Below are 22,782 nucleotides of genomic sequence, written 5' to 3'. Positions count from 1 at the left end.
TGGCTTTCTGTTATTTTTGTTTTTTGGGTTTTTTTTTTTTATGCACTTGTTATTGCTCCCTGCTGTAATGCTTTTGTTTTATGTAAAGTACTTTGAATTGGCCTGTACATGAAATGTGGTATACAAATAAATTGATTTTAGTCTTTGAAACTGATTTTGAAATGTTCCTGCTGGTGTACAAGGCTCTCAATGGTTCTGGTCCAAATTATTTATATATATATATATATATATATATATATATATATATATATATATATATATATATGTGTGTGTGATTTGCTGACATCGTATCAACTACTGAGACTGTTAAGCTCTAAAGGTTAGTTTACTTTACATCCCTAAGGTTAATATTTAAACATTTAGTTCTCTGCCCCTAACAACTGCCAGTGTCTTTATCATTCGTTGTGATCACAGAAACTGTGATCTGTGAAATTCTGAACTGTCAGAAAACATAAAATCTGATCCAAACCTTAGATTTGTTAAATCGGGGCACAAAAATTCTTATTTGCGTCAGTTTTTTTTCTTGCTGAATGTATTTTATTTACACTAGAAGTGATGGTGATCATGTATTTCCCATTAACATGCATAATATTAATCATTTCTATTGTCTGTTTCTCTCCATTTGAGCCTGTTCCCTTTCTATTTAATTTCCTTTATTCTTTAACTTTATTCAGTTTCTAATGTACTCTAAGGTTCCTTCTGCACCTTGCTTTCCATGTTTTACGTAAAGCACTGAAATGTCTAGTAGACAAAATGTGCTGTGCAAATAAACCTGCTTTGCCGTACCTTTGCCTTGGTTTTACTGTTCAACACTTTGGTCAACACTGTTGTGTTTTAAGTGCTCTATAAATAAATTGGACTGGATTTGTGTGACCAAAAGCAACTGGTTCATCTCACCAGTCACCTCCATGCATTATTAGACGTTGTGATGAAGAATGCTGACAGCTTCAAAGATCAAAGGGCACACACACCTCTTCCCACACATACACAAAGTAGAACTCAGTCAAATATTAGCTAAACATAACTTTATTATTTACAGATTATCTCTCTGTCATACACACAAAGGTCGGTGTTGGGCAGTTAACACTCAGAATAGAAGTTATGACTTTGATGCACCACAGCACTCTTCAGAGGACCTTGCTCAGTCTCTAAAACATGTGTCAAGCTCAAGACCTGCAGGCCACATCTGGCCCATGAATGAATTTTCTGTCTCGCGTGATCATATCTAATCACTATTAGAGCTGGCCCGCTGATAAGAGTGCACACACCACCATAATACTACAAGTCCCACAATGCACTGCCAGTGCGTTGGCATGTCAATCACGGGGCCCGTGAGCGTGTACCTTGCTCGTTCTTTAGCAGCCTGACGGAGCTACTCACCTTTGTAAACTGTCAAAAACCCAAAAAAATGGCTAAAGGAAAAGTGGACTTTAAAAACACAAAATATGTTTGCAGATGTAAAGAACAAAGCTGTGTGTCTTCTGTGTAGACAGAGTGTGGCTGTAATGAAAAAATACAACGTAAGAGACACTTTGAAACAAAGCACCATGACAGATAGAAGAATATAGACAGTAAACAAAGACTCCAATGGTAGAAGAGTCATTCAAGCTTTAGGCACCAGAGTTTTAAAAGTTTTGAAATGAGAAAAAATGTTGAATATGAACCAGTTTATGATGGCAGTAAAATTACTAATCTATTTTTGTATTGTGGCATCACAGGTTGGCAGCCATACTATATTAAATAACTTTCACTGACATATATATATTAGAGCTGTCAAAAATAACACATTAACGACAATAACTAATTTATGCAATTAACTGTGTTAGTATTTTTAATTCATGTGCAGCATGTGAAACTCCATACATCCATCATTGCTCTGTTATGATGGCGGGACATGGAGAGGCGAGATGGAAAAGATGAGCAGGGTGGATCTATGGATGAATTTGAGGATAACATTAAAGGAGAAACCCATGGACGTCGCCCTTGTGGAGAATGAGTGTTTTAACATCCACTCCAGTAAGAGGAAGAAGAAACTAGCGGTTCATAATTCACCCATTTACCTCACAGTATTGTTTTTGGCAGGACCTTCTCAAACACAGTAGTTGGCTGGTAGACAGGGTTCATACTTCAGCTACGCGGCGGCGGGTAAAGATCGTTTCTTAGGTCTTGATTTTATGAAATATTTAACTGATTATTACAACTAAAGTGATCATCTAATGTAAAAGAAAAAAAGCACAAAACCCAAGTATGCATTGGTTTGCTCTTTCTGCTGATACAGTACAGTAAGCTGTAAATGGCGATTAATCATGATTAATTCATATGTAGCCTGTTTGCCTGTAGAAAATGTTTTCACTTAAAATTACTCTGAAAAATGCACACAGAGCCATAAGAAATAAGGCAATAGATTTTATTTATTTTATTTTTCATTTACTGATTAACATACTTTTATAGGCAATAACTTACAGACTCTGTTAGCTCCAGGTTCAATATGTGCAATAAGGTCATTTTAATAACTTTAATAAACATTGAACTAGTCTGGCTCTCAACTTGTTCCTTTTTTTTTTTTTTTTTTTTTCATTTTGGTCTGCTGTGTATTTGAGTTTGAATAAGCTTTTCATTTAACAGCCGCACTGCTCTTCCAGTTCTAATAATGCATTGTCCAGTTCTTAACCCAAGTTTAGTAGTTTCTGCAACCTCTGTAGAGGTTTTTTGCTTGCTGCCAATAATTTGACCGTTCTGAAACAGATTAAAGTGTAACTACATCTCCTACTTTTGTGACTCCACCCACTGCCAAATTTGAAAAATGCCTGAAACTGCAAGGGTTTCAGGTATTTCAGAGAGGTGTGGGTGATCAGGTAACGGAGAGTGGGCGGGATACACAGGCAGAAATGACTGACAGACAGCAGCTCAGCTCACAGGCAAGATGCAAACCGAGGTTCACTAAGCACCTACGCCACAGAGCGACCTTTGGGCTACAAATTTTATCAACAGTATATGTGGTTTTCATCACAATTAAGTAATTCTGTGTTGTTTAAAGCTCAAAAAACACATTTTTGGGTGCACTACCTCTTTAGCATCAGTTCCACAACAACAAGATGTCGTCCCACATCTTATTTAAGGGGTTAAAATACTTGTCTACAGCTGAAAGATAATCACCCATGCAATTATTTTCCAACAGAAGGCTCTTACCCATTTACTTAGTTAAATCCAGGTAGCGGCTTTTTGGGGAGGACGGGCAGTATAATTTAATTCAAAACAAATTCATCATTTTTCTTTTTGATTAAATTTAACATTTCAGACTATACGAGTTAGGATCAGACTGAAAGAGCTCTGAAATCTGCAACTTTAAGCTTGTTTTGTTTTTCTGAGTAAAATTAAAAATTAATTGTTTCACCGCCTATTTTAAGAATCCTTTGTGGGGCCTCTTGATGGTTAGGTGCACCCACATCTACACTGTCACCCCTGTCAGACCCCGTAGACCACCTCAATCTCTCTTTTCCTTTCAATTTCCATTTGGCACTCTACTGTATGATCTACATCTAAATGTGCAAATACCACAATGTTATAAATATACTGCGCATCCTTTTTGTCATATTTAATAGATTTGTAAGCAGTCAACTTAAACTCAACAGAAGCCCTCCAAAGACAATTTAAGTATTTTAAATAATTAGGCTATCGGGGTGTTCTCACAGCAACAGCTCATTTACAAGTTTGTGAACTCTGAGTATTTCCCCTGAGGAATCCAGCTGCAGACCTCTCTCTCTCTCTCTCTCTCTCTCAAGCCAGTGTTGTTTTAACATGAAGTAGGAGTATGAAGTAGGCTTCGTAAGCCTTTACTTATTTCACCTCAGCTGTGCACCAAAAAGTGCTTCTGAACAAGTCTGAAAGGAAAAGCAAAAATTAGCAATTCAGCAAACAAAATGTTCATGTTTCACATGAAACCAACAAGACCTTGTTTAGTTTGTGAACATCAGCCCAGCACAGAAGGATAAAGTTTGTATATGCGATGCTACGATTAGCAGACAAGTATCTCTAAAGAAAATGACCACAGAAAACCCGGATGTTGAGTCAATAAATACCGGCACCTACTTCAGAGTAACACGATGTAGGTTTGAATGTACACTTTCTGTTGCACTTAAAACCAGATGTTTGCAGGTGATAGTAGGTTTGTAGACAAGTGGGGAAAAAAGCCTTTCAGACTACTTTGAAAACAAAAAGATATCATTTTTCCACTGCCTTTTAAAACTGAGGACCGACAGGCCATCTTCGTGCACCGTCATTTCATTTTTAAAAGTACAAAAGTGGAATATGGGTTTATTCGAAGTTGATGCACATCTGAACCAGCAGCAGAGAAAAGTGTTGTCACTCGGCTGATTACAAGACATTGCACAATGATGGCATATGAAACATCATTATGTGAAATGAAAGGAGCCTTTTAGCTAAAATACAGAACACTTGGTGCTTGGGTCAGATCACAACTACCACAAACAACCACTTCATAGTCTGTGTAGGGCCTAATGGAGACTCCCTCCTACCAAAGATCTGGGTTTTCATCTGTACACAAGTGAAGTGAACCCAGGGTTTAAACGCCCTGCGGTTCGATTCACACTCCTGAGATTTTGATTCATTCACAAAGCAGAGCCACACAGGGCTAGATCACAGAAAAAAAAAATATTTTCACATTTAGGATAGATGAACTAAAAGTCTCATTTCCTTCCAATTGAATCTCTTTGTTTGGTAACAATTACAAGTGCCAAATTAATATGTCATCTTATCTCACATTGAAGAATATAAAGCCTGTGTTTAGTTGTCCTCTACAACTGTATAAATATCAAAAGTGACAAAAATGATTATCTAAAAATCAACAGAAGTACATTTACAACTGTCAACCAGCCTGAAACTGCATACCCAAAAAGATGGAAGAAAAATATTAATCATATCTAGTGAAATATAGTGTAGTTTGGCATAATATTACATATGACTGAAACACAAAGCAAAAATGCACGTCTAACTTCAAAGTCAGCAGATTCACACCATCTTTGTGCAGAAGAATTGCTGTTTGTCCCATCATTTTATAACACAGCGCTGACGTAAACCACACAGTCTGACGGGGAAATCCTCTGCCCTGAAGTTCAAGAGACACCAGATGTCCCAACATGTGACAGTTTTAACACATAAAGGGGGGTCATAATGTTCGGATATCGGCAAAAAAAAACATCCTACTAACGTACACAAGCATATTTATCGCCACTCCACACACTCTTCTCTCTAAAAAGGTACCACTTCAATCAGGTGTAAAAAAAATCTAGGGGTGAAACTGGATTGTTTTTTGAAACTGGACAAACAGGTTGATTCTGTTGTGAAAATAAGTGTTTTTTTCAGTTTCGCCTGTTGTCCAAAGTAAAGCTATTCCTCAGCCACAGTGATCTGGAGAAGGTCATCAGTGCCTTCCCAGTCTTTTTCAGAGGTAAGTCCATAATTCTGGAATATTCTTCCCCAAGAGTTACGCTCCCTCACTGACTGGCCTCTATTTAAAGCCAAACTCAAGATCTATTTATTTAGAAAGGCCTTTGACTTTTAGTACTTTCCTTCAATGTGTTTCATACCTCTAACACTTTCTTTGATATTTTGTATTCATTTGTTTTTATGATGTAAAAGACTTTGGTAAACTTGGGAATTGTTGGAAGAAATAAACTTTGATTTAAAAAAAAAAAAAAAAAAAACTGTTCATGCTTCATTTTATGCAACATAAGTCACACGTTTCAAAATGATGCTTGAAACAACCATCAGTACTCAGTCACCTTAAATGCCTCCAAGTCTGATTATTTGTGTTGTCAATGATCATTTTACATAGTTTTGTCTCCATCAAAGAGAGTTAAAAAAGCTGCATGAAATAAGTATTTTTTTCCATAACCATTTCTGCTTCATTTTCCACCATTTGAGTTTTAACTTCCACCCTTGTAATGGCATCATCTTAATGCCTCTGCTAGCGTTTAATGGCACCCAAGTGGAGAATAAGTGCCATCAACTGTTTTTCTCCAGGCACTCACCTACTTATGTTGGACCAACTGTTACTTGACAAGCATTTCTTGACATTAACATCATGCATTCATTTGCAAAACCAGACATAACACAGGTATGGACTTATTTTTTACTAAAACATTAAAAGACGGGCCAATAAGTCAAAGTATTTATCAAAAAAAAGAACGCAAAACGGTTGTCAAAAGCACTAATGGCACTATTTTTTGTATTTTGAAGAAGAGAAAAACAAGATTTTTTATTATTTTAATTTGCTAAAAAAAAATTTGCATTAAAAAAACAAAAAAAGAACAGAAAAAGCTGATTTAATCATATATTTTATTGCCAAAATAATTTTTTATGATAGTGAGAGCCAACTTCAAGCTATAAGAATCTATTTTAACAGAAAAAGGCTGGGGGAAAAAAAAAGTAAGCAGCAAAGAAGAAGTTTAAAATATCCCACTGCTCTCCTGTTAGGGAAGACAGGTATGCTGAAAGACCTGTTCTGAGGCTGCAGGGCATGCACGTTTACAAAAGCAGACAAGTAAGCACACAAAAAATGTACTGTTGTTGCAAGAAAAGCGAACACAAAAAGAGAGAGCAGTAAACCCTTCATAGGTCGAGGCGCGTGGTATGTGAAGATGACTGACTACACCTGGCCGCTTATTTCAAAGCAGCAAGCTGTGGATACACATGGAGAAAAAACAGCTCTGCAAGAAATAAATTGTTGAACCTGGATGAAGCATGACATCTACATTTGAGGTAAAAAGAAAAAAAAAAAGGGGGGGGGGGGGGGGGGGGGGGGGGGGAGAGAAGGAAAAGACATGAACAAACTGAGGAAAATGGCAAGACAGAGAGATTAAGAGGAGAAAAGAGATTTTTAATAGCAAGCTGTGGAAGAGTGAGTGTGCATGAGCATATGTGCCTGTCAAAGTCGACTGGGTCACCCCACCCTGTTTAATGTCACTCTGACGTCAAGGCCATGTGTGCAGGCCGTTAATGCAGACAGGACGAAGCAAGTATTTATTTAACTTTGGTTCTCCCCTCCAAGAGAACAGGTCCCTCCATAAACACCAGCATCAGAGCAGTTCTGCTCATTCGGCCAGCGCTGAGATCACCTCAAGTCTTGGGATCAGCTGCTGAAAGTGTGCTAATGACAAGACTCAAAAAGTTAAAAGCTGGAGACAAAATATGAGACATGTTGCTTGACAATGAGGATGCCCATTCCCTTCCATGAAAGATTAACAGATGGATAGAGTCATCCTGGTCACACAGAAATAAGACGCGTGACATATCATCAGTGTCTCTGGTTTGAGTTAGACTGGCCACAACTGCCTCATATCACCCATTCCAACTTTTAATAATTCCATGTTTCCTGTCACTCGCCACTGTCAACTGTCCAACACAAATGACACATAAGCGGCCTGCGCTTGCCATGGACAAACAGATGATCTAACTAAATCCTTGCTAACAAAAGCCAACAGTGAGTCAGCTTATAACGGGACACAAGTGCATCTAATGAGAAAGGGTTTTTTTCTGTTTTTGTTTTGTTTTTTTACTATGTAATAAACTTTTGTGACAATAATTTTCCATTACAACAACCTAATTTGCTGCATTTCTTACATCAGAGATGTACCATCACTGCTTTCTTTTTCATTTCATGTGTATTTTCTTATGTTTCCTCCATGTGCAAGTCCAGCCAGTTGCATGCATTTAAAAAAAAAAAGCAAAACATGTAAAACACAAACAAAGCGTCAGTGATTTTACTGCATGTATTCTTCATGAAGGTCTTGTTTGTTTGCATCTCACTGTCTGAAGTGAATTATGACCCCATTAGCGAATGTACAGTCACAGTGTCCTCCGTCTCTGCTTTGTCTCTGACCCTGAGATCAGTGGCTGCTTTCACAAGCTCGTGGCTTCAACGCCATCCAAAATATCTTCACTGACTCCCCCCTCTGCTCTTTCTTGCATCTCAAGTGGAAGCCAGACTTGTTCTAATAAAATGGTTTACTAAGACAAGTCTAAAACTTATTTCTTATCCTAAACTTTAAGTTAAATACAAAGAAGGACATGAACTAATGATTAACTTCTTTATGACTTAGAAATGGAAGTCTTCAATCAGATAAAACCACATGTGGATTGATAATATTTCAAACAGCAGCACACAAAAAACATAATTAAGTGAGTTACTTATAGAATAAAACTAGATTAAAATTACAAATATTTTTTGTATCTCATGAAATAGCTAACAGTGTGCCATTCAAAGCATATTTTGTAATTCCGAAGAAAAAACAAATATCAAAGAACAACAACAAAAAGAAATTCTCATGAACTTTGAGCAGCACTGCCATCTTTCAAACCCGTCTTTATCTTCTTTCACCATGTGGGAGAAGCTGCTCATCCATCTGATAAACACATGTCGCACACTGACACTGAGAATAACGGCCACAAGGCCAGAAAATCTGGCTCGCCTGTGACAGTGACAGACCAACCACAGCAGCAAGCGGCAAGTTTTTACATCTTAACACAACATGCTTTGGGGCCATCAGGTTACACACTTACATGGAGTTTAATTCCTTCAGTCCTGCCAAAGCAAGCTGTGGTATGAACAAGTATTGCAAGTCTATAAAAACATATCTAACAATGTTTACTGATTTTTTTTTCCAAGGTAATCACAGTCTATCTGGTACCAGCTACTCTGATTTGATCTCCACCTTGTGGCATCAACCTAAGTGGAGAGGTACTCTCCCAAAAACATGACTTAAATGGTAGGAAATGAGAGAGGGTCACTCATAGTTTAAACCCATTGTAATATGTGCATGCACACGCACATGGGCACAATGGAGCAGGGCCATGATACATCAATGGCCTTTTACTTTTCCAGTCAGTCACTCTCCCATACAGCATGCGACTGGATGGGGTAGCCATCAGCCACCAGTAGCAGAAAAATTAACTGCAAGCATTTACATTACGTATTCAAAGCAAAGACGCAGTGTTTGCAGTAGGTGCTCCATCTGTACATTTTCAGAGAGACACTAAGAGGAGAACAGAAAATGTGAATACCAGGCAGCTTTGCTCTCTTCTAATCCTTACCTCGTTCTTACTGCCCTTCCCCATATAAAAACGGTTCTCCTCTCATTATGCCTTCATTAATTCTTTATAGCCAGACTTTCTCTTTCCTGCCATATGGCAGAGGGAGAGAGAAAACCCAGGTCACGTGCAAAACTGAGAACATTTCGACATCCGAGTGAATACCAGGACACGACAACAACAAACGAACAAGGCTGTGGAAATCACATGAGGTAGGACATATAGTTTTTCACATGAGCAGAAAAGACAACCTCACATGCACACACACCTTACACATAAACATGCTCATTCCAGCAGCATGCTGTGGTGTTTTGTAAGACCTTTCCTTCCTCTGCCCCATCTCTCCGTGTTCGACATATTCCATTAAACAGAGCCAAGATGTACTTGAAAAATGACCCTTGTTTTCGCAGCGTCTTAGAGGAGACGGGGGAGGAAAAGCCAGGAAGGGAACGTGGTGAGACTAAACTTAAGCAAGACACTGCGTGACTCTGTGTGTTTAAGAGGGCAAACCGAAAAGGTTGATCAACTTTAAGTTATTTACAGATGGAGGGCCTGCTGGTTAATTTCACGGTCAACAAAATCAGCTTTTCCGGTACTGAGCCTTGAGAGTAGAACACACAGCACTTCTTACACCTTGACGTTATCTTCGATAAGACAAGACATCGGGTCATATTGAAGGCAGGACTCAGCATTTATCAAGGGCAGATGCCCACTTAACATTTAAAACACTTGCCACAAGACTTCTTTGAGTTTTCATTTTAACTTTTAAACTCTTGTAGGAAGAATATAACAAAAAAGAAAAAAAGTGCCTCTTCATGCTTAACCAACTAGCCAAAAAACTGTTAATGAACATCCAAGTAGCCGCCCAGCTACACGTTGTTGCCGCTGCCATGCAGCAGAGCCGAGCATGCAACACACTGCATCTCACACTCCGCATGGCCCATTTGTGGGTCTCATAAATGTAAATTGAGTCCCACATCAAGGGACAGTCACAAAGCAATGTGTTTTATGAGTCTCAGCTGAAGGAAACACCCCAGAGTGATGACAACAAGTGTTTGCCCAGCTACAACCACAAAGCTAATAAAGCTACGCTGGCTAACGTCACAGAGGAACGTGACGTTAGCCACTCACAAGTGGTCTGAAAGCCCTGCTAGCCTGCAATTTGAAGGCTGGTGGTGAGGAGACAGATAATACAAAGGAGGTTAGTAACATCAACAGCAGAGGTGTGTCCACTTAAACCTGCACTGTGCGTCTATAAACATAAAAGCTTCGCATTACGAGAGGCAGAAAGTTTTGGAGAAGGATTATAAGATTAAAGTTTCTTGGGTTTATGAAAGGTATGTGCGCATTGGACTGACCACATTTCCTCGTTTTATAAAGACAGCTGCAATGAATAAAAAATAATCACAGCATAGATTTAGTGATTGCATTTCATCCAAGAAGATATAAAAATTAAAACAAACACTTCTCATTCAGTCACGGTTCACAGTTCAAAAACACATGGGACTGTAGAGCACCATTAACACATGTTCATGTCAGAGAATTCATGTTTGTATTAAAGGATAATAACTCGGCTCCATGACATCCAATTCTTTGCTGCCCTTTGGACAATTTCATTACCTGTTAGCACCAACAGATTTCTAAAGCGTGAATGCTCGGAGCGGAGATCAAAGTCAGTGACAAAAGACATCCATTTTAATCAGGTCTGAATTAAAATTTTCTTCTCTTAGCCTGGAGCACTTTTATGGCTGCGGTGCAGCAAGTGCAGCTGATTTCTAATTAATTAAAAGTACAAAAATGACATTTTATAATTACCAGTAGATTCAAACCAATACTGGACTTTTGTGGCTCATGCTGATGTTTGTTCAGGCAAAAAGTAAACAAGACTTTATTTTATATATATATATATATATATATATATATATATATATATATATATATATATATATATATGCACAATTTTTCTGCTTGGGTCCTCTGACCGGGGATGTTTCTGCTCTCCATGCCACGCTTATTTTAATGCATCACATACCATCTGAATAGATTATACTTGCATGGTTAAGTGAGTTGTGCGTGTGGGGCCCGCACTGCAGTCCTTGATCTTTTAATGCATCTAGATTAGACATATAAATATTTACCACAAACTACATGGAGCACGGGGAAAAAAATATCCACGCACAAAACCAGGCACCCGTTCACACACTTATTCAGATACTGATGGCAGAAGCTGCCATGCAAGGCGCTCAACCACGACCCATCAGGAGCAATTAGGGGTTCGGTGTCTTATCCTCGATGTTGTGCGCTGAGACCACAATGCATCTGTATTTGTTCATCTCAAAGCGGACTGGGACCTGCGTTTGTAGGCGGACCAAGTCCGCTTCTTTGATTTTAATCAGAATTTGTTTGCACATTCACCACATTCCAAGCAAAAGGACTAGGATTTGAATCAAAAACGCTGATGTGAATGCTCCCTTAAGGCTGGGATATGCTTGCTGTGTGGGGCACGTCCGCGTACATATCATGGTTTCCACGCGTTCAAAGCATTTCTTTGGCATGTAGGCCACTTGTGAGGTAAAGTGTGCATGGTTGAGTTGCAATATTGATTTGAACACTAGAGGCGTTATGGGAACAAAAGCATGAACATGTTATGTCTGACGTAAACAAATGGATCATTTTGAAGACCTTCTCCACAACTACCAGCATCTGTAAGAATTTTTTCTTTGCACAGTGACAAGCACTCATACCCGAAACTCTCTCAAGACATAAAAAAGAGATTACAGACTCTCGTAGTCGTTCACACTCACCTACTCTTACAGAAGCATCACAATTGTTATATTAAATTAAATGTTATTGTCATTTGTGTTATTCTGCAGCTCCATATGCTCGGCTGTGTAAACTGACATGTGCAAGATGGTTAACAGTCTCAGTTACTCCTATAGCATTGTTCCATCTATTGTTTACATTCGACTTTACTGTGTCCCACCTCCTCCGACACAGAATTGTGACGTCTGTCTCACTTCAATGACGTAAAGGTCAGATGAAACGCGACATGACAAGATCAGATATGGGTCACAGTTGATCTTAAGTTGATCTACTGTTGGCCGAAGCCTCAGAAATGTTCTTCGCACAGGAATGACACAGAACCTGGATTAAAAATCAGCTTAAACAAGGCTGATGGAGCAATGAATCCTCTTCAGAGGATAGACCTCAATATTACTGAAGCAGTGTGAGATCGTGTTAGCAGAGAACAGAACATTTACAGTAACTACCAAAGAAGTGATTTGGAAGGTCCTTCAAGGAAGCCTGGAGAACTATTCCTAAAGACTACAAAAAAAATTTAAAAGAAAGCTTGTCTAAGAAGGTGGTCATACTAAATATTGACTTTCAAGCTTGTTAGAGATTTCTAACTAAGTTTTCTACTTTCATTTACTGTATTTCTATGTATGTTTACAATGAATAAATCGCTGCACCTACTGTAGTTCCCATTTTACTGCCGATATATAAAAGGAACAAACAGTGGCTCAACACTTCATTTGGTAATGTACTTAATGTGGAATTGTTATCCCTTTCTTTCTTTTCATTTGCTAACAGAACAGGTTTTGTGTCAACATACAAACCATTTTCTACACAAACAATAAAACCTAAAATAACAAAATCAAACAACAGTTCAACTTAAATGTACCACAATGTATATGAGTCAAAGCTGTTTTGTGTCTAAAACAGAGATGCAACTTTTTCTAAGGGTGCATTCACACCCGGCAAATCTGGGGAGTCGGTTTAATTGGACAGGGAATTCTGAGAAATTTTACACCTTTGGCTTGGTTTGCTTTTACACTGCATATAAAACAAGTAGACCAAAGCACCTGGACAACATCACGCAGTTATAACTGCTCAGTAGGGGCGATATGCCCTGAAATGACCACTGGCCAAGAAAAAAAACAAACCCAAGAGGAAGAAGAAAAACCAGCTCATCGATTGGCCAGGACCGAAAAACAGAAATCATTCCTCTTCAGTCGGCTCTTTTACTGCAAGTAAACAATGGAGCAACAATCAATTCATGCTGTCTTTGTCTTGTCTTGGTTTCTGTTTTTACTTTGGTGATCAAACCTAATCCGGTTTTTACCAGAATCTCTCCAGTCTAAGAAGCAGGAGAAGCAGCAAGCTGATAAGCACGTTCGCTCTTGATCTCTTCGGGTCACTGTTTGCTTTCACACTGCAAGCAAAATACAACAGGGTGAACTTGGAACTGAACCGAATCCCCTGGTCTTCAAGCAAATCAGAGTTCCCTTCTTTGGCCAGGAAAATAGTATGAATGAGCATCCACATCGCTCCAAATGAACCGTACTATCCGTGGAAGCCGACCAGGTTTAGCTTAAAGCAGACCAAACTGTGCCAATGTGAATGCCCAGATCAGCACTTCTAATCTGAATCCTAGTTCATTAGTTCTGAAAGTCTGGATCATTTGGGGAGGTGTGAAAGCACAACTATACTCTGCTCAGCCCACAGAAACCAGCTCTGGTCCCACTAAAAGTTCTGGGTTCGCTTTTTTTTTATTTTTTATTTTTTTTTAAGTGAAGCAAACGCAGGAAGCGGACTACAACACAAAGGGAATTGTGGGTAAACACAACCAAAATATATTGTTCGTACACAACGATAGTCGGGAGAAACATCTCACAATGTAGAGTAACAACACTTTAAAAGTTCCGTTAAAAACATGGTCAACCAAAGACTGGTAGGATCTGATGTAGCTCTGATGGTGTCCTGCATTAACCACCAGATGAGCGAGTTCTCTCGTTCGTTGTTCATGTTGTTGTCTCTTCTACTAACTCTAGATGCGGCCCTGCCTCAGGCAATGAGGGGAACGTTATTCAAAACGGAGTCCCCAACAGTACCGAGTGTAGAAGACCAGTAGATGAATACACCTTTAAACTTCCAGCTGAATGCAGGATGTGAAAATCAGCTCTTTAAGGGATATTCAGTGAAATGTTAAGTTCAGAGTAAGACAAAAGCAGAGGAGATTCATTGGTAACCCATGTCACCCATTTCTGACACCTTGGGTCAGAGTGCTCAGTTTAAGCTTTGCAAAAACTTCAGACTCAGTTCCTTAAACTACTTTTTAAAGCACTCTGAACAACTATTTGTAGATGATTTTTGTAGTTATGTCTAGAACTAATACTGTAAATATAAAAGAACTCTTAGTTCAAAAATATGCTTCGTGTTAAACTGCAGCTGTTTGCAAAGGCTTTACAATGTTGGATTTTTCCCTTATCAGTTCCTCTTTGCTTCTTCATTGGTATTGGAATTAGCATCTGTTTACTTTTCCAAGCTTTTTTTTTTTTTTCCTTCTTCTTAATGAAGCTTGCATGAAAATTTCCTAACCAAGAAACAACTGTAATGTTCAATTAAAGCAACACACCAACGCGTTGATAAAACCTGATTACTGTTTTATATAAACTGTTCATCTCTATAAATAAAACCAGTTTACAGAACGTCCTTCCAGGATGATTATTACAAATAAATGTAATTGGGCTGCTGTGGTTTCAGAGCTGAAGAGTAAACATTTTTTTTTTTTTTTTTTTTTTTTAAACACACTTTACACAACCACCTGCTCCACTATGGCACTTTGACCGGCTATTCTGCCAACTCAGGTACTACAAAGTGTTTTGAACAGTGGAGTCTGCAAGACAAATTATGAAAACACCAGATTCAAAAGCTCCCACAAATTTTCTTTGAGTTTTAGCCTATTAATGGTCCAATTTTACCCGTCTTCTCAGATGTCATATATTGCATTTGGTTGTTTACAGGGAAATATTAAATATGGGTAGCTATCCATGACTACATTTATTATTGTTTGTAAAGAAATTATGACACTAAACTGTGTGGAAGTCACTGATAAACTGTCAATATGTTTTTAAATCTACTAAACTAAGATCATACTAACAAAACACTACTTCTGAAACATATGCTTTAGCAGAAATTTCCTTCAAAACTAGAAGACTGACATATTATGCAACTGTCAAGTACTCCACTCACTGTGCTTCATACCTAAATACTGTAATTTTAGCTCTCTTTTCCCTTTATATACGTCATACAAAACGCATGTGTGAAACTCACAAAGGCAGGGAGAAGTAACAATGAGAGCGGTGTCATCTCCAACCACTTCCTTTGGCGTGTGTCATTTCAGCTGTGGCAGACTGGGCACACCCAGAGCTGCTTACTCTGGCCACCCACTTTCACAGGAACAGGTAACAGACCGTTTTCTAGGCACTTCCCGACATGCAGTTTCAATTGTGTGATGTAGAACATAAATAAAATATGTTTGTGTGCAAAAGCTTACAACTAGCATTCTAAGATCCTTTATCCTGAACTAGAAAGCCTGGGAGTTACAAAAAGGCTGGTTTGCCTAATGACACTATTTTGTGTTTAAAAAGTGGAGTTTGCTCTTTAACTGTTGACAGGAAACAATGTGACAAACCTTTTGACAGCTGATACACACATCTGGTAACTGGCAAGAAGATTTATGATGTAATTCCTGTCTTGTGCAAGTTAAAATATGTTAACTGGGACTTGTTAGGTGTTCCAAGTAATAATTAACACAGTGAGTAGTCAATTCAATGTTTGTTAGTTTTTTTTTAAGTTGCCAGACTTTTTTGTAATCTTTTAAAGCGATCTTTAGCAACAATTCTCAAGGCTTTCTAAGGGTTGTTCAGTATTTTTCCTTTTGGATACTACCTGCTTTTTTACTCATTGTCAGTGCTTCTCCCTGACCATTTCAAAAGGAATGTGTTGTTTGTTTGCTACACAACACTGGTTCAGGTTTTAATGTTATCTTAAGACCCTTTGTTACTGACAAACTGTCGCTAAGACAGATAAATTTGTTCCCATTTCTAAATGATGCTAAAGAAAAAAAAGGGTCAAAGATAACACAGAATGGCAGAAATAAATATTTTTGCACCAGAAAGATGATTTCAAAAAAGTTAATAGCCAAAAACATGGCGCATGTTCACTGAAGCCTCATCAGAAATGGTCTCCATGGACGGTGGAAGTCAAGAAGCAATATTTAAAGGAAGGGAAATGGGAAGAAAAGGCTTAAGTATGTTAAAAGACACAAAAACTGGAGTGAAAATCAGTGGCAACAGGTCTGATGGAGGAATAATTCCTCCCCAGATCCTGAACCTCAACATTATTGAAGAAGTGGGGAGTCACCTGGACAGAGAACGGAACAAATGGCAGTAACATCAAAAAAATAGCTTTGGAAAGTTCTTCAACAAGTCTGAAGAACTGTTCCTGAAGACTTCTTAAAGACCTCGCAAGAAAGATTGTCTAGAAGGTTCAGAATGAGTTGAAGAATAAAAGGTGGTCTTTCTGGCTAGCAGAGTAGTACTAACATTGTTTTTATACCTCATATACTCTATTTCTATTTATGTTTGCACATCTGTCAATAAATCACAGCACCTAGTTCCCATTTTCAGGGCAATAAATAAAGAAATAATGGGTGGCTGAAGACTTTTGCACAGTACTGAACTAGATCTATTGAGCAGGCTTCATTTTTGTCGCATGAAATTGTAAATCTCTACAAAAATCCAGTTAACTAAAAAAATGACCTGTCAAACAATTTTTTAATAAATCTTGACGCATTAATAAGTGTTTTATGTATATGCTGTTTTGCTGGATCACATATGGAGACAATGCTCTTTCCAACGTCTGTTTACATTCATATTTATCACCAAGGGCCTTTTGGAGCCTCTGCTGATAAACGCATTTGTGTACAAATAACCTGATGGCAATGTAGGTAGGTATGGAAAAATGCTTCCACAGTGACGTGAGTAGGATATTTCACTATATTTGGTCCCAAAATAAAATTTAAAAAAGGCTCTTTATTAAAATGAGCAACATAAGCAATAAGGCCCCTGCTCACTGAAACGCGACCCCGTCTATGTCTAATAAAATTAACCAAATGGCGAAATATTCTCTGCTTGTGTCCAGTCGGTTTAGAAAAGAATAATCGTGCAGTAATTCCATATTTCCCCCCCTCTCTTAGCGGTTGCTATCGCACACCCACCCTGCGCCCACTCACCGACTACAGAGGTAGCCTCCCTGCTCTGCCACCTCCTGGAAAAACAGATGGATACTCGCCTCCAGGTGAGCTGCTGCGGGATCACCGGCCCACTGAGCAGCGTGCACATCTCTGGGCTGCAGCGCCTTGGCCGCCGGGGTACCCCCTCCACTGCATGAAAGCCCCCCGCTATATTATTCCTTCCTCCTCATCAGCAGCCAAAACAGCAGTGCAGCGGCATACTTCTGCGTCAAACGCCTCACGTTCACTTCACCCTCATAATTAGCATTTAAAAGACGACGACAGGTAGCCTAAAGCAGGCACAACCCTACGCCAGCCCGTGCAGCTATATTTCTATTCAGCCTAATAGGGGCACCATTAAATATCTTGTTATGTCATCGTAAATACCCACTGAACCACTGGCGCTTGTGTGGCGAAAAAAAGAGAAAATATTGCTCGACAGCCTCTAATGCAAAGCTGCCATCTGAGCGATGCAGCAAACACTCCCTGCGTTGTTCATCTCCAGCCTTCTTGGGTCTTATGTTAAACCTGCCTGGGAAATGTCGTCAATGCACACACACTAGATTTCATCTGAGGATGTTTGGTGTTTGCCTGGAGACAGAGTACTGCGCAGTGATGAGAGACAGCGAAGACATAAATCCCAAGGAGGACTACCCAAAGCTCTGGCTCGACTGAAGCCATGTCGATGAGAAGGGGGGAGGAGGAAAAATGAAATGCGGTTTAATTCTTTTCTTTGGGCTGTATTTAAATGAACTTACCTTCCCTCGCCTTCAGGAGAACCGTGTTGGCCACGATATTTTCAATCTCCATTGTCAGAATGTGAATCCCGAACAGTCGCGATACATTTCACTCAGCGGAAAAAAAGACGGTTTTTACTGATCAAACGTGCCGACCACGGTTTGGCTGCTGCACGCGCACTGGCTGAAGGTGGCACTGGCGCATAGTAGGTCTTCAATAGTAGTCGGCGTTTCTCTCCATTGCAAGATGTTTTGTCAAACCTTAACAACGGAGCTATATGGTTACAACGGAGCTTGTTAGCATTCACAGCCTCCCTCCCTTCCCTCTCCGCTTGCTTTCCTTCCTGCTTCGTTGCCCTCCTCCTCTTCTTCCTCGTCCTCCTCCTCTCTCTCGGCCCCTCCTCTGCACAGTGAACAAGGGAGAGTAGGAGGGATCATTTTACAACCACTGCGTGCTTGCATATCCGAGACTCAAGTCTGTGGAGGTAGGATAGGGACATAAGTTTGTAAGCTTAGCAACAAGTAGCCCTACAGGTACAAATCAAATCTACAAGTACATCTGCAAGCCTAAAATATGAATCAGAAATACTAGAAAACCACCAAAAAAGAAGGGTTACACACTCACATATTTTGTTGGACTCCCTTTAACCTTGATTACAGCAGCATTCGCTGTGGTATTGTTTCAGTAAGCTTCTGCAATGTCACCAGATTAATTTCCATCCAGTGTTGCATTAATTTTCACCAAGATCTTGTACTGACGATGGGAGAGCCAACCACTGCGCATAGCCTTCTCCAGCACATCCCAAAGATTCGCAATGATGTTCAGGTCTGGTCTCTGTGGTGGTCAATCCATGTGTGAAAATAATGTATCATGCCCCCTGAACCGCTCTTTCACAATCTGAGCCCAATTAATCCTGAAATTATCATCTTGGAATAAACCCATGCCACCAGGTTAGAAAAAAATCTACTAATGGAATAACCAGTTCATTCAGTATATTCAGGTAGTCAGCTGACCTCATACTTTGGACACTTAATGTTGCCAAACCTAGACCTGAATCTTGACCTAATTCTAGACCTGAACCTAGACCTGACCAGCTGCAACAACCCCAGATCATAGGCTGTCCCCATAGGCTTGTACAGTAAATACTAGGCATGATGGCTGCATCACTTCTTCTGCCTCTCTTCTTACCCTGATGCTCCCATTATTCTGGAACAGGGTAAATCCGGACTCATCAGACCACATGGACCTTCTTCCATTGGTCCAGAGTCCAATCTTTATGCTCCCTAGCAAACTGAAGCCTTTTTCTGCAATTTTCCCACTGATTAGTAGTTTCATCATGGCTACACAGCTGTTCAGTCCCAATCCCTTGAGTTCCTTTCACATTGTGCATGTGGAAATGTTCTTACTTTCACTATTAAACATAGCCCTGAGTTCTACAGTTGTTTTGTTTGTTTGTTTGTTTGTTTTATTTGTTTTTTGTCAGATTTGATTTCACTAAATGTTTAAATGATCGCCAATGACCATAATTCAGGATTTTATTTTTTTTACACCACATTTCATCCTGGAAGATAATTCTTCCAAAACTATCCTTGCAGTTTAAAATAAAGTGTTGGACAGTTCTTAAGCCAGTCTTAGTATCTGCAATCTTCTTGATTGCTTGATGCATAGCAATTATTTGACCCTTCTTAAACAGACTAACATCTTTGCCACGACCATGGGATGTGTCTTTACACATGTTTGTTTGAGAAATGAGAAGCAAACTATTGCATCAGTTAGGGTTAAATAACTTGTTGCCAGCTGAAAGATAATCACCCTGCAGGAATTATCCAATAGGAAGCTCCTACCTGTTTGCTTAGTTGTTTTTCTTTCTTTCTTTTTTTGGCCAGGTAGTGTACTACAAATCAGAAAATGCAAGTCATTTACAGGTACAAAACTTTCCTCCACATTTTATACACCTACTCAACAACCAATTAGATTTCTCTAATTCTTAACCAATCACAGCTGAACAAGACCAGCACAAGCCATAGTTCCATAAAGGTGAGTCACTTTATGGACAGAAAACATTTAAGAACCCTTAGTGGAATATGCTAGCAGTAGAGACATTTTTTTTCCATTTCCAGAGAGAAACCTTTAAATATCCAAAATCAACTTACCTGCAGGAGGTTTTTCCATCCTGTTAAAATGGATTTTTTTCCACTGTTGCCCCTGCTCAGGATGGGGGATTGAATTGAAGTTTATTTTAATAAAATCTGTCATTTTCCTTAACTAGGCTATTACTTATTATGAATTGACTTGTATGAATACTGACTGGATGACAATGGATTGGAGAGAATTGATAGTATGTAAAGTACTCTGACATGATGTTGTAAATTGGTGTAATACAAATAAAGCTGAACTGAATTTATTGGAGTAATAACAACTGCACTGGCCTTGGTCAGTCGGTCATAGTGATCATTTACCAAACGTGAAATTTGGTTGTGGACAGAATATCTTAGCGTCCATATATACATAGACATGCAAGACTTGTTTCCCTATCCTAGCGCGATACTCAGACTCCTGAAATTATTGATGGTTGAAGTTGTTTGTGTGTGATTTATTGTATGTTCTTTTTCTCCCAAAATTGGGCCACTGAGCTGATGATGAATGAGAATTCAGTAAAGTAAAACCTTTTCCTAATTTAATCAACTCAAATGGCTTTTTAGCCACACATGAATGTATATTCTTACAAGTAAACTTTTCCTCTGTGTGGCTTCCAGCAGTCAGAATGATGTTCTGTCAGGAGACACAATGCCATCAGCTACAGAGGTCTGATACACACTTCTTTGTCTTGTTACTAATGGTTGGAGGGTTTAAGTTGCATTATTCCAGACCGTACAACACAGAGAAAAGAAATAGCACACTGGTTTTCTCCTGATTACAGCTCAGCATCTTCCTGGGCTTTCACATTTGACTCTTCTCAACCTGCAGTAGCTCTGATAGAGTTCTTCAGAAACACATGAAGTCAATGGGATAAGTTGATTCATTTAGTATAAAAACAAGCTCTTGAAAGCGCGTAGGGTATCATGAGTTAGTTGACAGAAAATGCTTTCAACTTTTATTTTATTACAAGGGTCATAAAATTTTTACAGGGGTGCCAAAAGATTTCTCTGGACCTGCAAATCAAGGAGCACAAATGTCACAGAGACTGATTCACATAATCACTTCCTCTTGCTTGTCAGTTACTCTATCAGTCAGATGCATGTGGTCAGATACTAAACCAGTCATTTTTAATGTTGTGTTACCAAACAACAAAAATGATGCTCTTCTACAGATAATGTCCCACATGCCCTGCATAGTCAATGCCTCCACCTTGTGGTGATGATGCATAAATACACAAAAAAGCATCACACATTTGTCACAAGGACTGCCTTGATTATGTAACACCTTTACAAAAGGATTCTGCAAACACAAGCTTACATATAAGGAGGTAATGGTGAGGTTATATACATATATATATGTACATGTCTGAATATTAAAGATATTTTCTGAGTATCTACACAATGTGAGTGTTTTGCATTCATTGTACAATTTTTCCTAATGTGTTTGTAGCACAGACTATAAAAACAGTTAGTCAGGCTGCAGGGGGAAAAGAGCAATTTTAACCATTAGTAGGACCAGTGGTTTACTTCAAGAGTGAAAAGACTGGATAAACTCAATTAAAAACATTACAAGAAGAAAGTAAATTCCTGGCTTTTAGGAGAATTTCTATTAAACATTTCTGACAAGACAAGAGATTTACTTTTATTTTATTTATTTATTTATTTATTTGTTTGTTTGTTTGTTTGTTTGTTTGTTTGTTGACCTCTGTGTTGTAATGCAAGCTTCATTCTGGACAGCAGGTGGTGCTGTACACATAAATGTGTCTGACATCTTTGCCAAGTATTGTCATTTATCTCTGTTCTCAGTAACTGGGTGTAATTTAAATTTAAACATTAAAAACATCCCTCATTTTCATATTAAAACCTCTACACCTGTTACCTTATAGTGTGTGGTCACAGGAATTTGTTGTCACCCTCATGAGTTTGACACTACAGTCTTATAACTGCATCAGTGAAAAGGAGTTCATTTTTAAAAAAACATATAGCAATTAAAGGGAAAATCCTAATTATTGGGGTGAGAAAGGATAATCCAGTGGGGATTTATACACAGATGGGAGCTTTGTTTTACAGAGAAATTCTCTTTACAAGCTGAAAACAAAGTGGCTTTAGTATAATTTGGTAATCAACCCCTCAGAGTCATAAATGCAAGCATTTTACTGTGTACTCTTCCAAATGTTTCCATACTGCTGGACGCTATGATTGCAAACCCATCTGTCTAAATGTGTCATGCATCAACTATTGTTAAACATTTACCAGAATCATTTTCAGCCATTTCCATTAAATCACAAGTTCCTGATACTTACTGTTAATGCTCATGATTCATCATGTGATGCTGTTTCATGTTTTCATGATGTTTTTAACTAATCACATTTTCTGAGTAATTTTGCTCTTACAGTAGAAAAGATAGCAGGTAAATAGCAGTGTGACACTGGATGCCTGATGAAATCTGCTTTTAGGTTATGATGAAGAAATATATTCTTTGTTTTATTTAAACGGCTCAATAAGCCTAGATACAAGACACAAAAGATTATTTGTTCTTATTCAGTCTCCTTTTTGTCCACATCTGCCCTTCACCTTTTATATGTATCATGTTTGATACATACAGTCTCTGAGACCTTTCCCATCACTTTATGGTAAAAACTTTGCTCAAATGTCCTGTTTTAAACAATCTGATACTTGTCTTCTGCCCCCTGATGGATACAATAATTCGACAAAAATATT

General features: G+C 38.7%; 1 protein-coding gene across 2 annotated transcripts in view; it reads right to left on the bottom strand.

The window, feature by feature from the left end:
- The window catches only part of grk4 (G protein-coupled receptor kinase 4), a 63,544-nt gene extending 45,256 nt beyond the window's left edge, over nt 1-18,288 (bottom strand). For both annotated transcript variants that reach the window (XM_041982938.1, XM_041982936.1), the window contains exon 1: nt 17,944-18,288. In XM_041982938.1, the coding sequence (XP_041838872.1) occupies nt 17,944-17,995 (52 nt within the window). In that variant the 5' untranslated portion in view covers nt 17,996-18,288. The remainder of the gene's footprint in view (nt 1-17,943) is intronic.
- Between the last annotated feature and the right edge of the window lie 4,494 nt (nt 18,289-22,782).

This window comes from Melanotaenia boesemani, chromosome 4, assembly GCF_017639745.1.
Source record: "Melanotaenia boesemani isolate fMelBoe1 chromosome 4, fMelBoe1.pri, whole genome shotgun sequence".
Taxonomy (NCBI): Eukaryota; Metazoa; Chordata; class Actinopteri; order Atheriniformes; family Melanotaeniidae; genus Melanotaenia; species Melanotaenia boesemani.
The sequence above is the reverse complement of the archived record's forward strand: the minus strand, read 5'-3'. Positions and strand labels throughout refer to the sequence as shown.